Source organism: Trichomonascus vanleenenianus (assembly GCF_965637985.1).
Source record: "Trichomonascus vanleenenianus strain CLIB 3782 genome assembly, contig: TRVA0_039S, whole genome shotgun sequence".
Lineage (NCBI taxonomy): Eukaryota > Fungi > Ascomycota > Dipodascomycetes > Dipodascales > Trichomonascaceae > Blastobotrys > Blastobotrys vanleenenianus.
The window spans coordinates 122,234-138,525 of NW_027481848.1; the positions used below are offsets into that span (position 1 = coordinate 122,234).

The 16,292-nt window shown below is 46.3% G+C and overlaps 7 protein-coding genes and 1 pseudogene across 8 annotated transcripts; 4 read left to right on the forward strand and 4 right to left on the reverse strand.

Annotated features, from left to right (window-relative positions):
* Positions 1-279: 279 nt before the first annotated feature.
* ALD4 (aldehyde dehydrogenase family protein) lies at positions 280-1,815 on the reverse strand (the record flags this gene model as incomplete). Its single annotated transcript, XM_076686550.1, has 1 exon — positions 280-1,815. The coding sequence occupies one exon, from the start codon at positions 1,813-1,815 to the stop codon at positions 280-282; it is 1,536 nt and encodes a 511-aa protein (XP_076539265.1).
* A 948-nt stretch (positions 1,816-2,763) lies between these two features.
* ATF1 (alcohol O-acetyltransferase) lies at positions 2,764-4,124 on the reverse strand (the record flags this gene model as incomplete). The annotated part of the gene is made up of 2 exons (XM_076686551.1): positions 2,764-4,037; positions 4,109-4,124. 2 exons carry the CDS (start codon positions 4,122-4,124, stop codon positions 2,764-2,766), a joined length of 1,290 nt encoding a protein of 429 aa, XP_076539266.1.
* A 1,350-nt stretch (positions 4,125-5,474) lies between these two features.
* Positions 5,475-7,043, forward strand: TRVA0_039S01420 (MFS transporter; the record flags this gene model as incomplete). Its single annotated transcript, XM_076686552.1, has 1 exon — positions 5,475-7,043. The coding sequence occupies one exon, from the start codon at positions 5,475-5,477 to the stop codon at positions 7,041-7,043; it is 1,569 nt and encodes a 522-aa protein (XP_076539267.1).
* Positions 7,044-8,656: 1,613 nt separating this feature from the next.
* On the reverse strand, positions 8,657-9,339 carry TRVA0_039S01442 (HD domain-containing protein; the record flags this gene model as incomplete). Its single annotated transcript, XM_076686553.1, has 2 exons — positions 8,657-8,918; positions 8,966-9,339. 2 exons carry the CDS (start codon positions 9,337-9,339, stop codon positions 8,657-8,659), a joined length of 636 nt encoding a protein of 211 aa, XP_076539268.1.
* A 240-nt stretch (positions 9,340-9,579) lies between these two features.
* MON1 (guanine nucleotide exchange factor MON1) lies at positions 9,580-11,127 on the reverse strand (the record flags this gene model as incomplete). The annotated part of the gene is made up of 1 exon (XM_076686554.1): positions 9,580-11,127. One exon carries the CDS (start codon positions 11,125-11,127, stop codon positions 9,580-9,582), a length of 1,548 nt encoding a protein of 515 aa, XP_076539269.1.
* Positions 11,128-11,676: 549 nt separating this feature from the next.
* On the forward strand, positions 11,677-12,384 carry TRVA0_039S01486 (uncharacterized protein; the record flags this gene model as incomplete). The annotated part of the gene is made up of 1 exon (XM_076686555.1): positions 11,677-12,384. One exon carries the CDS (start codon positions 11,677-11,679, stop codon positions 12,382-12,384), a length of 708 nt encoding a protein of 235 aa, XP_076539270.1.
* A 1,451-nt stretch (positions 12,385-13,835) lies between these two features.
* Positions 13,836-14,772, forward strand: TRVA0_039S01508 (annotated as a pseudogene). Its single transcript is given in 2 exon segments — positions 13,836-14,300; positions 14,302-14,772. Coding segments are annotated over 2 exon segments (936 nt in total).
* Positions 14,773-15,318: 546 nt separating this feature from the next.
* Positions 15,319-16,185, forward strand: TRVA0_039S01530 (uncharacterized protein; the record flags this gene model as incomplete). The annotated part of the gene is made up of 1 exon (XM_076686556.1): positions 15,319-16,185. The coding sequence occupies one exon, from the start codon at positions 15,319-15,321 to the stop codon at positions 16,183-16,185; it is 867 nt and encodes a 288-aa protein (XP_076539271.1).
* Positions 16,186-16,292: the final 107 nt, after the last annotated feature.

A 16,292-nucleotide genomic window follows, 5' to 3' on the forward strand; every position in this document is an offset into this window, starting at 1 on the left:
TAGCAAGATAAGCTTTTGAAACTCGGGTTCAATACATTTGAACATCAGCCTCGGCCTTACAATGACGGAAACCGGGCTCTAATTTACCTCTAATTGATCAGATAACACGCCTCTAATTAATCATTGAGAATATCGAAGGTCAATCAACGAGCGCTTGCTCTGATACCAACCATGACAGTCAACATTATTGGTAGAAATTAGTGCATTACTAAAATTGCATTACTTATCAGCGAGCTAGTATAGCTATTTTATTTAGTGTACCACTAATGTAGAATGTATTTAAGAAGTACCATCCATTGGCCAGTCGACCTTTTCACCGTAGTTCCAGTGAATGGCCTTGGTCTGAGTATACTCCTTCAACCCTTCAATTCCAAGCTCCCGGCCGAAGCCCGACTGCTTAACACCACCAAATGGCACGGAGTTGCTTGGATAGACATACTGGTTGCACCAAACGGTACCTGCTTCCAGAGAGTGGACTACTCGCATGCACTGCGAGGCATCCTGAGAGAACACACCCGCAGCCAAGCCATAGGGGGTGTCATTGGCCTTCTGAATTGCTTCTTTCTCGGTGGTAAAAGACTGAACAGTCAGCACTGGGCCGAAGATCTCCTCGTCGACTATCTTCATACCCTTCTTGCAGTCAGAGAAGATCGTTGGAGCTACATAGTAACCCTTCTGGAACTTTGCTGGCAAGTGAGTCAATCGATCCGGCCCGCCAGTCACCAGAGTAGCGCCCTGCTCAATGCCGGATTGAATATAAGATAGAATTCGCTTCTGCTGCTGCTCAGAAATCTGTGGGCCCTGGTAGGTCTTGATATCAAATGGATCACCAATTACATGTGCCTCAAAGTTCTTCTTGAGCATGCCAATGAACTTGTCCTTGATAGTATCCTGGACAAAAAGACGGGACCCGGCGCAGCATTCCTGACCATGGTTAAACAGGATACCAATGGTGACCCAGTTGGCAGCCTGCTCCAAATCGGCATTGTCAAAAACAACCACCGGAGACTTGCCTCCAAGCTCGAGAGATACCCGCTTGAGGTTGCTCTTGGCCGCAGACTCCATGATAGATCGGCCAGTGACAGTAGAACCAGTGAAAGCAATCTTGTCAATGCCCATGTGGCTCGATAGGGCCTTCCCAGTAACTGAGCCAAGACCATTAGTGATGTTAATGACGCCTGGTGGGAAGCCAGCTTTGGCGGAAAGCTCAGCGAGACGGAGAGCGCTCAGTGGAGTCTGCTCGGCAGGCTTGAGAACAATGGTGTTACCAGCAGCCAGTGCTGGTGCAACCTTCCAAGCAAACATCTGGATTGGATAGTTCCAAGGGATGATCTGGCCACACACACCAATGGGCTCGAGACGCGTGAAAGCGAGCTTGACGCCCTCTTCCTGCTCGATGGTAGTGCCTTCGACCTTGCCAGCAAGACCTGCGTAATACCGCAGACACTCAATGCTGTCCTTGATATCGGCATCCCGGGCCATCCACACTGGCTTGCCATTGTCAAGACTTTCAATCTCAGCAAGGTTGTTAATGTCTTCCTCGATGAGATTAGCCCATTTGTTCAATAGAGCACTCCGTTGCTGTGGAGTCGATTTCTTGCCCCAGGACGTCTGGAACGCCTTTCTCGCAGCAGAGACGGCATCGTCGATATCCTCGGGGCCAGCTACGCTGATGGTTGCCAGAGGCTCGCCGGTCGCGGGGTTTGGTGTCGTCAACTCCGACCCGCTCTTGGATGGCCTGAACTCGTTGTTGATGAACAAGCCAGTCTGAAGCTTGATCTTGTTTCCGGATGGAGCCTGGAGAATAGTGGACATAGTTTTTCTAAGGAAAATTTACAGATAAAATTCAGAGGATGAAGAAGAGAGAAGAGAGTATTTGTTTTAATACCTTAACACAGTTATACCCCCACTCGGTAGGGTAATGCTCGCTGGCGTCAACATGACAAACTCCGACGTGATCCACCCGCTCAGCCTAAAGGAAGCATTGCCATTTTAGTTGCGCTATTTCTTGAATTGAACATATACTCGCGTTGAAAGTAAAAGCAGCCATGTTCATTGGAAAAATAAACGAGTGAAAGCATTTTAAGGATAGGGTGGAAGAATAAAAGAAACTTCCAAAAGCAACCCGTGCAAAAAAAAAAATGTGTCAAAAGAAACCAATCCGGCAAAAAGAAATATCAATACGAGAGACACGCAGAAACAATATGCTGACGTACTTTTGCAACCGCCAATTTCTTTCAACGTTAAATCCATCACCGGTATCGATTTCCGAGTCACCATCGCCATCTCCTGGGTAGCGGGGTGATGATATTGCAAGAGGAGAATTATCCCCGCCGATAGATGGGGCCTTGTCAGAACCGTGTAAGAATTCCTAGTATTATTTGTCAGTGAAAATGAGATTTTGGTGTACCAATTTGACGCCCGGGTCCTTGTGATGTACCGGGTAAGCCGCAAAATCTTTTTACGTGGCTGGAACTATTCATCAAAGGGCTTCGCTTGAACGGATCAAAAAACGAATTAACAGAATAGCAGGATTCTTTAGCGAGTCTAGTATAGCTACATACAGAGTTGAGCATTTCTCTCTCAATGGGCTCAGAACACTTGCTATTCAATCGGCCGGCCGAAAATTTGCATTTCACTTTGAATCAGCTCAAAGTACCAGTTACCTCTCTTTTGTAGGATTTACAGAGCATTTCAATCTGTCAATTAGTTCAGAGAGCTAACAAATCAATACGTACTACCATTTCATACAGATTCTATCATTCAATTTATCAATAACTTCAAGAGACCAATTGTCTCATCCCTGATGATGATACAATTAGTAAATTCAGCATCGTCCCGGGCCACAGAAAACGAGCCGTTGATAGTTCCGTGCTTGACTCCAACGACGTTTAACGTAACATAGGCCCCAAGCGTGCTAACCCCCTGGGTAAAGTTGAGCTTATCAATAGTTACCTTACCAGTCTTGTCAAATTCGAACGCGCCGAGATTGGAAATCTCAGCAGTCTCTGGACGTCGCCCATAATTGTATGAATCCTGTAGATACTGCTTAACGTCAATCGCATCCAGCATTCCCTTGTTGTAGCGCATTTCTGATGGAGGGTCTTCACTCATTGCAGCCCTAAGCGAATCGCTAAAGGCGGATGCAATACTATCAACAGATTCGTCCTTGCAGTGCATGGGGAAGTCGAGATCCCATTGGTAAACAAAGTTGCCAATGGATTTCTCCAAGTCATTCCCTCTGATATATCTCCGCGCATTGACCGGACAGGTAAATACCAAATGGTCTACGCTCGGATCAGACACCCACAATTTGGCAATGGACTTCATCAACGCAGCGTATACTACTGCAGTGACGGTAAACCTTCGCTCTCGACAGTATGTGACTAGCTTCGTTGACGTCTCCGGATCTAGCTCAAAGAATAGGGTTCGCGACGCCATTGGTATTGCGGGAGGCTTGCCTGTCCACGTCCGCTCTTCTCCAAACAGCGCTTTCTTAAGCTGCGCAAACTTATTTTGGAGAAGGTAGCCCCAAGACGGCCTCATATCAACTTCGTCCTCTATTGCCAAGGGCATTTCAACCTGCTTGACGGCAATTATCTTGTTGCTCTCATATAATTCGGAACCATTGAGGAACTTGAGGAGCTTCTCATGGAACAGTACTCCCGATGAACCATCGGCAATAGAGTGATCGTAAACCCACACTAGCTCTTTCGAGTCTTCACCAATGATATATACCCGCCATGATGGCAGGGATGAGTCCTCGTAAGGAAGTTTAACCTGGGGCACCAGACGGTCATTCAACTCTTGAATGGTCTTGATCTCGGGCTCGAATAGGACAATCTCGCTCAAATCAATCTCTCCTAGAAGTCTGTGGACTGGCTCCTTACTGTCCGAGTTGAATACATTCGAACAGAGCAGTGGCTCTTCTTTGAGCAGCCCGTTCAAGGCAGAGTAGACCCACTCTTTGGTTAGGCTCTTGGAATAGGTAGCGGACACTATAATCACCGAGCTCATACCGAGCCGGTTTCGGTAGACTGAGTATAGTTCTTGTCCTCCTACGCTATCGTTAGTACTACTATTGTGGCTCGTATCTTTGTCCACTTACTGCACTTGCGCTCCATGGTAAAGAAGATAGTAATATCATACAAGTTAAAAGTTGATATCTTTTTATAACTACTCTAACTGCTACACTCCTGCGATGCATCCACTGGGAACTTTGAGTTGTTCACTGGACAATTTGAACTTTAGCGGGAAGTTCTACCGAGTAATTCCTCCAAAGGTACGTTCTTCTCGGTAGAACTTCCCTCTAAAGTTCATGTCGACGATGGAGTCGCAAAGGGAAACTTGCACCGCGCGGCTCGCCGATCGCCAGTGCTGCCATGGTCTCAGACAAGCCATGGCCAGTGCGGGAGGGCCCAAATGGGCAAACCGGGGATTTCTCCGGGACATATCAACGTAGAGGCCGGCTTTATCGAGCTTTGACCATTTATGGCTGTATAATAAGTGCTGCCGTTTCTCTTATCAGCGTCTCTCTTATTCGGCATGTTAGATAATTGGCAGAGATCCTATTACACTGTCCTAAATAGTATTTTTTCCTTGGTTCTGCCAAGGCGACGGGGATAGACTTCCCGAGTTGTCCATTAATTTCAGATGCCCAAACGAACCGATGCCTGGTCCAGATTACCATTCAAATTTGCCCTTTTTCCCCACATTGCTATTCCTAGTCTGTATGGTAGACCCCCCTCGTGAAGATACCTCGACAGCAAAGTTTAAGAGGGAAAGTTCCAAAAGAGCCTCTGATCGGCGGTCCCGAGTACGAATAACCTCGGGCAGATTCGTCAGTTACTGTGATAAGTTGTTCGGATCAATTCAAGCTATGAATGCTGCGTCCATTCGTCCGAAGCAATTCTTTATCTTTTTCTTTACTATTTGGTTCCGAAAACTCGGCCTTTTGTTGAAATAACCCAGCCCTCATGTCCGCGACTTTTAGTACCGTACGCACCGATTATTACCAATTGCATACTGCAAGCCATTGTCATCACGGCTATCAATAGGTTACTTAAGATAACGGTCCTTTTTGCCATAATACAGTAATAGCGGCGTATAATTTTCCGGTTGGAATATATATATGCGTATGTGCCGCATCTTATCACAATTCACATCATTACGCTTGTATGTAATTGGGAGGGTAAAATACACCCCTGAACTTTTAATAATGGCACAGTACCCCACATATGTCTCACCTTCCTGCAGATGATCGGCGGGCCGCGTTTGGCTTGCTTTTTGCGTTTACTCCTCAAAAAAGTAAGCGAGAATTTATCCATAACTTGATAGCATGGATTGATACTTTTCTGGGGTGTAAATCGAAAATTATCGTTATATGCTCAACGGTCAGTGGTATGCCGTTTTTTTTTTGTTTATAAAAAGGCCAATTGCCATGTCGTTGCATGCAGCATCAACAGCGTTGTACAATGGCTTCACCCACGGAAAAGTCCAAGGAAATTGAAGAGGTCACCAGGCCTGACATTGAAGAGGGCCAGGTCCACCTGGAATTGGAGAAGGACTATCGACAGGTTGCGTTGTACGAACTTGATGATGATGTTTTGACGAGGAAAATGTTCCTGGTCAATGAAGCCCTTAACGAGATTGGATTCACTCCGTACCACTTTAAGCTCTTCTGCCTCAATGGTATGGGCTACGCCGCAGACTCCTTGCTCACACTTATGCACTCGGTTGTCCAGGCTCAGGTCAATAAGGAATTCAACAAATCCTACGCGACCGTCGTCACTGCTGATTACGCCGGTCTGTTTGCCGGAGCGCTCTTCTGGGGGTTCATTTCCGACGTCATTGGCAGAAGAATTGCTTTCCATACTACCCTGTTTATTACTGCCATCTTTGCTATGGCGGCTGCCGGAGGCATGACGTATGCAGGTGTGTGCGCTTGGGGCGCGATGTCGTACTTTGGCGCAGGCGGTAACCTCGTCCTCGATTCCGTCACTTTCTTGGAGTTCCTGCCTTATGACAAGCAGTGGATGGTTACTTTCATGGCCATATGGTGGGGTTTTGGCCAGTTGATCCCCACGGGTGCTGGCTACGCTTTTATGCCTTCTTACAGCTGTGAGACGGCAGCAGACTGTACTCGAGAGAACAACATGGGCTGGAGATACGTCTACCTAGTTAGTGGAGGATCCGTGTTGATTGCTGCTTTACTCCGAGTGTTTGTAATCCGCATGTGCGAGAGTCCCAAGTACGATCTCGCCAATGGTAAGGACGAGCGGGTAATTGAGACCTTGAACAAGATCGCTGCCTCAGGCAACCGAGTCAACCCTCTCAAGCTCGAGGACCTACAGGCGTTGGGCACCGTCAAGAATGACAACTCCGATAAGAGTTTCCTCCAGCTAATCAACCCGGCCAACGCCATTGTTGCCTTTGGTAAGAACGCTAAGGGTGCGTTCGCCACCAAGAAGCTTGCTCTATCAATGGCTCTGAATATGCTCTCATGGGCCCTTAATGGAATGAGTTTCTCCCTCTTCACTGCTTTCCTACCCACCTTCCTACAGTCCCGAGGAGCCAAGCTCGGAGACGGATCTCTCGAGACCACCTTCAGGGACAACCTGATTGTGACTGTTGGTGCAATCATAGGCCCGTGTCTGGCTACCCCTCTGGCTATCTACTGGAGCCGACGGGGCACTATGTTCACGGGATCGGTCCTGACCATGACATTCATGTTTGCCTTCACGGCAGTCAAGACACCGGCAGGCAACCTGGGCTTCAATTTTGCTACAAACACGTTTGTCAACATGTACTACGGTACGTTGTATGCCTATACTCCAGAGGTTATGCCATCCAACCATCGATCTACGGGTAACGGTATTGCAGTGTGTTGCGGTCGAATTATGAGTGCCATTGCCCCGGTGATTGCGTACTACGGCAATCCTTTAAGCTCTATCCCAGTCTACGTGATGGCTTCATCGTACGGCGTTCTTGCCATTGTCTGTTTCTTCTTCCCGTTCGAGGTCAAAGGAAAGAACTCTATGTAAATGCGATGTTAGTAAATGTTCCGTTTGTTTGTCACACTTCTACACAGTACCACAGTCAAAAAGGGACTCAGCTCCGCTCATGGAGTGTCGTCGATTGGACCTACCCCTGCAGTACGGCTGACTCTATTCTAATAATTACAATTTACAAGTAAGATTGCCTGGGTCCCAGATCTTAAAGCTCTCAACTGCTTTATATTTAATAAAAAAATACAGAAATCTCACATATTATGCCACAATGGAAAATGCTTTAACCCAGATCATCTGGTGCAGGAAAGTGTTAAAAATAAACATTCGTGTCGCCTTCCTCTACCAACCGGAAGGCGACTTTGTGTTTCATTGTCGAAAACACATAAAGCGTGCAACTGCGGACAAATGGGTGCACCCGGTAATAAACTCCAGAGCTCGCCCAGTCCGAGTTATTACCAACCCACGCATGGTTAAAAACAAAATACCCAATGGTGGCCCAAGCGGGCCACGAGAAGAGGAAAAGAGGAAAGAGGGGAGGGATTGCAGCACTATTTATACTTGGTCAGCGGGAAGTAGGATTGTCACATTATGTCTGTGACATGTTAGGCGCCCAAGCGAGAGTTTAACTTAGAGCAGTAGGTTCAACAAAAGATTAACCGATAAACCAGGAGAGACTAACAAGCAGGTTTCGCAGGTTTGGTCAGAATCCGACACAGCTCTCGGTGGGTTTTATAGTCATGACAATGGGCAGGGAATTCCTGTGATCTTCATGCCACTCCAGCTCGCTATGGGAAACCTTGCATTATGTGTACTTTAGCTCAGGCTTACAACATTAGCTCAATTGTCAAGCGAGTTATGAGTTTCAGCATTCCACGTCGGCATAGTCATAGCTACGCGTCCAGTGATGTTTCACAGTGTCGAGTATGATTGAGATGCAATAAGCAGTGATTAACTAGGGACAAAAACTGCGATACGCTGAGAGAGGAGGAAAGAAAATAACATACCGGTATATTATTATTCTCTTCCTATGCTCTGCGTTTGTAATTACTGAATGGAGATTCATGTGTTGTTCTCATCAAACCCATTTTACAAGTCGCCAAGAGACTTGTGCGGAATTTTGTATTCTCTTGTACTATTGCACTACTGCTTATTGAATATAATGCCGATTAACGCTAGCTATCCGTCCATAAACTTCGTCCAAGGAACTCACAATCAACAGGAATTCGGAATGGATTGGAAAGGTATTAGGCTAAAACCTGAAGCGGAAGCTTCACTATCCCGGCCCCCGGTCAACTGTAGGTCGAATTACTGACAACAATATCACTCAATAAACTGGCGGTTAAAGTATGCCCAAGTTAACTATCCTGAATTTCCTGATATGAGCGTTTTGCGGGTAGCGCAAAAGAGGTGGTCCCGTAGGACCACGGGGAAAAAAAGTGAAATCAAAGGGGATTCGCTGCCCCATTTATACTTTTGGCCAGCGAGAATAACACATACTTTGTTTTTGTTTTGTGTAGCCAAAACTATAACTTAGCCATTCCGCGCCTGAACATACTATGTGCCCTTTTGGAAGTATTTTTTATCCGGAGAACAATAATGTCATCATAGCCAATTGCAAAAGGTATAGTCAAATGTCATACGGCGGATTATGGAAAGTCCTCGAGGGCATATTCTGAAAGTATCAAGTCGTTGACCTGCTGCATAATCTCATGGCGCTTTTTGCCGACTTGGCGCCCCATCTCAGTTTTCAGCGAATCTTTGAGTTTGAGTAGTTTATCGGCAAAGTGCGCATGGCAAGTATCGGTCCTCTCCGAGTCGTACAGAGGGTTACCTTTAGCACAGCTATATCCTGCGGCCCTAAATACTCCAAATGCCCCCATTGCGTCGAGCCTATCTGCATCTTGCACACTAAGATACGTTAGAAAGGAATCTTAAGCGGATACAGTATTACTTACCAGTGCAGCTCTACACAAGACTCGTGCCAGGTCGTCCACTGGTGATTTGCTCTCATTTTCTTCTCCTTACTGTAGCTCATGTCGTCGATAATTTTGAGCACCATGTCCGTCTGTGGCTGTGATATTTCGTTGGAGGACATGAAGTTGACGATTTCGCTCCTCACCGCAGAGTGGCTATTATGGTCATACTTGCTGTCGAGGAGGTCGTGGAAAAGAGCCGCCAGTTTAACCACCATCATATCAGCCTTGGGGATCGATTCGGCAATCCTCACAGCCATACGATAGACCCTCATAACGTGTCTGTCGTCATGCGAAGGATCGTACGCCTTCATCCTCTCAGTCATGTACTCCTCAGCCTTTTCTATGACAGCCATTTTACGAAATCTCACGATATAGCCCCAAGCTTAACACACTCTCTGACCAATAATTAATAGCTCAATAATAGTCCAAGCCCACACAATAAATAGTAGCTCGAGAGGGGTATAGGCTATTAGTAAGTGGTAAGTGGTGGAATATGCGCGTGGCCCAATAAGGCAATGTAAACGCGTGGCGTCAATTAACGCGTCGGAGAGAGACGCGTCATGAGAAAAAGGCGCGTCTTGGCACGCGTTTCATCAAAAAACGGCGCCGCCTATGACAAAAAGCCGTTCCTCTTGCTGCTTGATCCATGATACCGTCTGACGCACGCTCTGGGATACAGCATCCTTCGTCGTAGTGGGCCCAGCTACGCAATAAAGCTCGAAACTCGGCGTCACCCACGCCAGAGCCGTCGTGTTCTGGCGAGAAGTGAAAAATAGCTTGAGGTTGCCGGAGCTGGCGAGTCCAGAGTTATGACTCGCCTTGGAGTGCACGGCGCCATGCATCTGGTGGTACAGGTTCATAAGCTGTTGTCTCATCATCGGCTCGTAGTAATGCGGCTCAAAGCTCGGCATGACATATTGCACATTCATCTTAGACTTGTAGAGGAAATGGCGAATCAGCGGTACCGATAGGTCAACACACTTGAACCGCCCTCTGTTGAGGGACTGCCTGATAGGCTCTAGCAAGTTTTGCTCCTCGAGGCGCTCTACTATGCGGTGGCGAGCCTGCTGAAGATCGAAGAAGGCGTTCTTGTCCGGCGAAATGAGCACCAGAGCCGTATCTCGGCCGTCTATAAAGTTGATGTATGCATATAAGAACCCCGTAGAATTGAACCGGGGCAGGCAGATGGGCGCCCAGTGCTCGCCGCCACCCCTAAAGGAGTTCGTGTTGAATAGCATGGAAAACACGAGATAGAGATCCGGTGGATGCAGGGAGTGTCTCCGCGGGCGTATGACGCTCACAAGCCTTCCGTCGGCAACTATGAGTCCGTACAATAGTGACGGGATGCGTGAATCGAGCAGGATATTGTTGATCTTGTCTCTGACCCGCTTCTTGAGCCTCAGGCACTCTAGCGCTCCAAGCATGATAGACGGCGATCCGCGACTCATTTCGCGCGTCAGAGCCTTAAGAAACACCTCAGTGCCCCCCAGGAGCTGCCTGAGGTCGAAATTGGGCCGGGCTTTGAAAGCCCTGCTGATCTGCGATTTCGTCAGCGTAGAGAGAATCTGAGCGTACAAGACGTCCAGTTGGGCCCGTAACTGCTGTTCTGACTGGCCCAGCTTGTCAATGGCTATCAGCATCAAAGGATCCTGCACAGAAACGACAAACAACGTGTCTCCAGCCCGAAAACTGCGCAATTGCTGCTCTTCAAAGTAGGATACAATGGTCTGGATGACCCCCATGTACCCCGTAGTGAGCTCATCAGTCCCGTGCATGGAGTAAATGGGCTTTCCGGCCTTGGATAAGATGAAGAACTGCTTGTTGTGCTCCGAAAACGTTTCCGGCGAGGACTCAATCGACAATTGGCTCGACACGGTGGTCAGAATCGGCAGTTCTTCGGAATAATCAAGCACTTCAGACATGAGAGTTGACAGAGTTGCCACGTCTGGATCTCCTTGTGGGACCGTTGACTCTTCGCTATGCTCCGTGACCTCTTCGGCCGTGCTAGTCGTCGACACGGCATTCACCATGTTTACAGCACCTGTCGTCGCCTCCTCCCCAGATCGCACCGACAATCCCGATACACTATCATCCAGGTAATCCTCCACTACTATACTATCCTCGTCCTCCGCCATCTCCATCGTTGTGTTAACACACAGCCCAGGTACAGTTGTTAGGCAAGGGTTACCCAATACGGTAGGGTCTCACATCCGGGTAAGTTTGTATCACCAAACGACGACAGGCGCACGTTAGGTACAGTACCTGTATTTCACATGGGGGCCAGCCCCCAAACCCCCTGTTGCTCCGCTTCGCGGATGAACATAGTACCTTGTACTATAGATATATTTCGTCATTCAACTGTAGCTGCCAATAGCTCTAGCTCTCGAGGAATATTGCGAAGTGGGCGAACCTTACATGCACTAACGTATCAATTACTGTCGAGATTGTCGAGATTCCGTGACTGGAGAAGTCCCTTTCAAGAAAAGAAAAAGGAAATCTGCATGCCAGGTACACCCAGCTTCAACTTGCTATATATGTAGAGTATATATTAATGTCTGTGGGGCTACAGCAATTGATCAATCGTGCGGCATAATTCCTGTGAGAATCCTCATTTAAAATAAAAACCACATAAAGGAACACCCACTTGGTAGGTCGTGTAATGGGTACAATTCTATCTATTTTGCGATGAAATGATGAGCTTCACTGCGATTACTACAGTAGGAGAATTCCTTCGGAAGAATATTAAAACCCCCGAGTTCTTTTTTTTAAGGAGAAATACCTACTCAACTACCCATACTAAAAAAACTAGACATACTGTGAAAAAAATTGCCCTGGTAAATTTTAACGCTTTCACCTCAAAGGTCACTTCAGAGGTAGCATCTATTGTAGACACGTTTAGGTATCAGGAAATCGATGATACTCCATCGCTTGAAGGCTATGAAGTCAATACCGAGCGAGAGGCTGTATCAGTCCTTTATGAAAAAGTCGTGGTGCCCAGGCTGAAGATGATAGAAGCCAAAGTACGCTCCATTGATAACCGGTACTTCCTTGGATGCAGCCAGGAGCGCAGTTTGGTAAATAGACGCCTCTTCCCGGATATGTCGTTCAATATCCGTATCCGAGACGATTCTGGCACTAATGGAGACGCTCATACCACACCGGCTCATAGCCGTACCTATTTACCTGTTGAGTTTAAAAAGCCCGGTTTCTTGAAGCTTTATGAATCTCGCATGAAAAAAGCTTTGGTTGGGGATGAAACTGTTGACATCCGGGTCAAAGGCAACCTTCGTGCTGCTATAAGCCAACTCGAGAAATATGCTAGAATATGCCATACTCCTTATGCCATACTATCAGACGGCTCATCTACGCTCCTGATCAATTTTACCTCCATGGTTTGAAAAGTCTGTAATCCCAACTGTTGCATGGATTTCCAACGATGATAAAAATACACCGAATGAAACGCTAAGATTGGCTTTTCTTGCAATGCACGTACTTGGACTCCACGCTCTGTTTGGAGAAAATTTGGATGAATTGAGAAGCTATTATCAGTATTTTCAGAACGACATAGATATTCAAAGCCCTTTTCATGAGAGCAGCGATGACAGCTATGACAGCGATGTCAGTGATGACAGCTATGAAGATGTCAGTGACAGCGATGATAGCGATCTCAGCAATCATGACGAAGATCCTACATGGTCTGAGAGCGACGAGAGTAGTGATAGCGATTGAGCTTTTCGTACTTCTATGTTTATAAAATTAAAAAAGCTCGCTTATGAAACGTCGCTGTTTCGTGGCCAATCCTCGTATGTACTGTGATGTAGTTTTAGACAAATCTGAGACATGTATTTATGCTCCTGTGCAGCGCTACGAGAGAGCTGGAAGAACAGATCTGTTTCTGTTCTTGTACATACTTGGAGTAGCTGATTCGTGTGCCGTGATTTACTCTCAGATCCCGTCTACCAGTTCTAACCATGGGATACCCACTCACAATATATCTTCGGCCTCCGTTCTTCCGAATGCACAACGTGTGATACTGTCGTAGCTCTGAGGGCCTACTCTCACAACCGTTGCATCTCAACAAAGAGGGTGCCGGGGGACCCAGAAGTCGAATAACGAGCAACATGGATGGTGAAGACAAATGCCGGAGGGGATATGGGTACCTTCAACGCCAAAGGATGAAACGGAAATCTTGGCGAAAGAGAGCTTTCCAGAGCTATGAGAAAAGGACAGTTGCTTCAATTGGGTTGGTCTCGCAAGAATATTGCATCCTCCATATAAATACAAGACCATAGGAACCACACATAAGCCTATATCTCTGTGGCTTTACTTATCGTCTGACAGTTGCTTCACGCTTGGCACGAAAACATCCTACTTCCCCTCACGTATGAGGATTAATCTTATCATGATGATCCGCATCACTGTATTACGTACTTTTCATACCATGCACATAAATATGCATGGACTGATGATTCAAAAAAAAGAAAGTATACTGCTGATATCCCCAAGGAAGAGTTTTGCTACAAATAATATTGGCCTACCAACTACGGAGAGTAATCGAGCAGTGGCGATTCTGCCGCTGTCCTTATGCCAAGTTTATATTTGAAGCTTTTAAGTCCTAACTCAATTTAATACATGAATCGGCGGCTGCAGTATATTTATAACTCGGTATTCGCAGGGGGCAGATGTACCCACACAGTTCCACATCAGCCTCATCATATTACATAGCTTATTTTCTGCACTGCATGCACTATCTTAGGGGCTTTATAAACTGCACCAGACGCCAGAAAAAAAACACTATTTCACCAATTGAAGTGCGTTCCGCTGAATTCAAAAGGCAGCCGATTATATAATGTCAAAGAACGATAACGTCTCTCAGGTGGAATACGCCGAGTACTCTTTTGAGGAGATGGGTCTTCGCTCCCATATTCCACCCACACTGAAGGATATCGAAATTGAACTGGCCAAAGATGTTAAAACAGATTCCGGAAAGACAACTGGCACTGCTCTAGAAACAATTATCGAATCGCCACCTCTACCGGGTGAGGATGGGCACAATTTCATAACCATGAAGTTAACCAAGGAGTTCAAAGCGCCTAAAAAAGGCAGACACCGTCTGTTTCTGGCCATTATTACTTCATCACAGAAAACCTCCGTGTTGCCAGCAATCCGCGATTATGAGGGGAAGATTCATCGGTACGAAGTAGTGGTCGAAATATTTGACCCTCTTTGTTTTGAAGGAGCCAATCCAGCTGCACTTGCAGATTCGGCGTACGCACGCACAGTGAAGGCATACGAAGCACTGAAGGATAGACAGAAAAAAAATTATAATAAGGCAGCGCATCAATGGTTCAGGACTAAATGAATTGAGCCCTGGCGAATGCACCGAAGAGGAACGAAAAAAAATTATGTTTCAAGCGATTCAAACCGAGAAGCAATTAGACAAACGAGGTGTCTGTCTAGGTTCCAGCTATCGTCCAAGTTCAGTTATAAACTCTGAACCAACTCTTGTTCAACCAAAATTGATGGTTTGGTACTTCTCAAATGCTAGATTTGGCCCGCATATAGAGCCATCACCATCTGATGATGTCCGGTGGATCCCGGGTGCCTTGCCTCATCCATTCCTGAAATGGAAAAGAGAACAAATCCAAGTCTTGGGATTTGATGACTGGGTCAATTGGGACTGGGCTAAATGGCTACGCCGAAGGAAAAATTATAGCAAAACAATCTCTTCCATTACGAAAGAGCAGGAGAAGTCAGTTGGCGGACTGGATGTTATTGGTGCTTAGATGTAGCTACGTAGCCTAGAGTGCTTGTAGTATGTACCGTGGAGATACCATATTTTCAATATTCGGCTTGGTTTACAATCTTGGGAAGTACCCTACATCATTACGCCTTACGCAGTCCGACCTTCATTATGAAGATAGGAGAACCGCAGGGTGGGAATGCGGCGCAGAGGTAAAAATATTAAGTGCCACAATTCCTGATTAAAATGGCAAAAAGAGTATAAAGTACAAGGTAAACTTTCTGTATCTTTATGAAGTAACATTCAGGCGATTAAACTATCCTACAGTAATTAATTACATTTCTGCAAGCATATTACCGCATTGTCTCATAGAACTTATTTTCGTAGGTAGATCTTGAGTGGCCATGCACATTTTGCGGACACACTCGTGCTACAGTGTGCCTGCAATAAACTTTGAATGCCAGCTGACACCCACCTTTCCCTCTCTCAAAAAACTGCTCACACCTGGCAATTATAAAGCCTAGTGACTGGGCAAGAAAATTAACGCCCGATCCTCTCCTTTTTCTTCTTCGCGTATACGGTATTTGAGATGTACGGCGATGAAGCGGACATTAATCCGCAGTATTTCCAACCATTGGAGGATGTTACTCTTCGAACCCATATTCCTCCCAGCCCAAATGTGACCAAAATTCGATTAGAAAACGTGAAAACGACTCTCTACCCTAGCTACTTGGCTGGAAAAAGATCCTTGCTTGAGACTGTACTTCGTTGGCCGCCTCTGCCCGGCCAAGCTGGGGAAGATGAGATAAAAATCAAATTGCTTGGAGAGCTGGTACCGCCTGAAGACGACAGGCAGCGCCTTTTTCTTTGCTATATTACCTCCTCTCAGAGTAGCTTGAATCTGCCAACCAGCATGGATAATGGTATCGGTTCCGATATGAGAGTCGTTGCCGAAATATTCGATCCTTTATTCTTCTTAGAGGACGATCCTTCAATTGCGGCTGACTTTGCTTACTCTCATAACAACACTTCTTATGAGCTTTTGAAAGATTTGCAAGGCAAGATAATACCGAGGTATTATGGCTCCTATACTATGATGGTCCCAGTGGATGGTCGCTCAGGGCAGATGCGCGAAATACGCGTAATTCTGAGGGAATATATTGCTGGCACTAGCCTAAGCAAGTTAAATCCGACGGTGCTTACAAGAGAACAAAGACAGGCCCTGATGGAGAAAGTTGTTGATGCAGAGCTCGAATTCGACAGAAGAGGTGTTGCAATGATGCAAGCTCTTTTTCCCTGTAACGTTATTCTTACTGATGATGTGGAAATCCGCATTGTTGTCTGGAATTTCGCGGCTGCTGTTTTCAGCTCTGATATTGAACTGGTAATTGGTTATGAAGAGCCATTTATCCCAGGTAAGCCTGCCCAGCCCATTGCTAAAGTGGCTAAAAGATGAGCTTGAATATTTGCGCTATAGCAATTTTGTTGACTGGCCTTGGGTTCAATGGCTGCGTATAAAATATCAGGACACGTTGCAGCATATTACTGAAGAGCAGGAAAAGC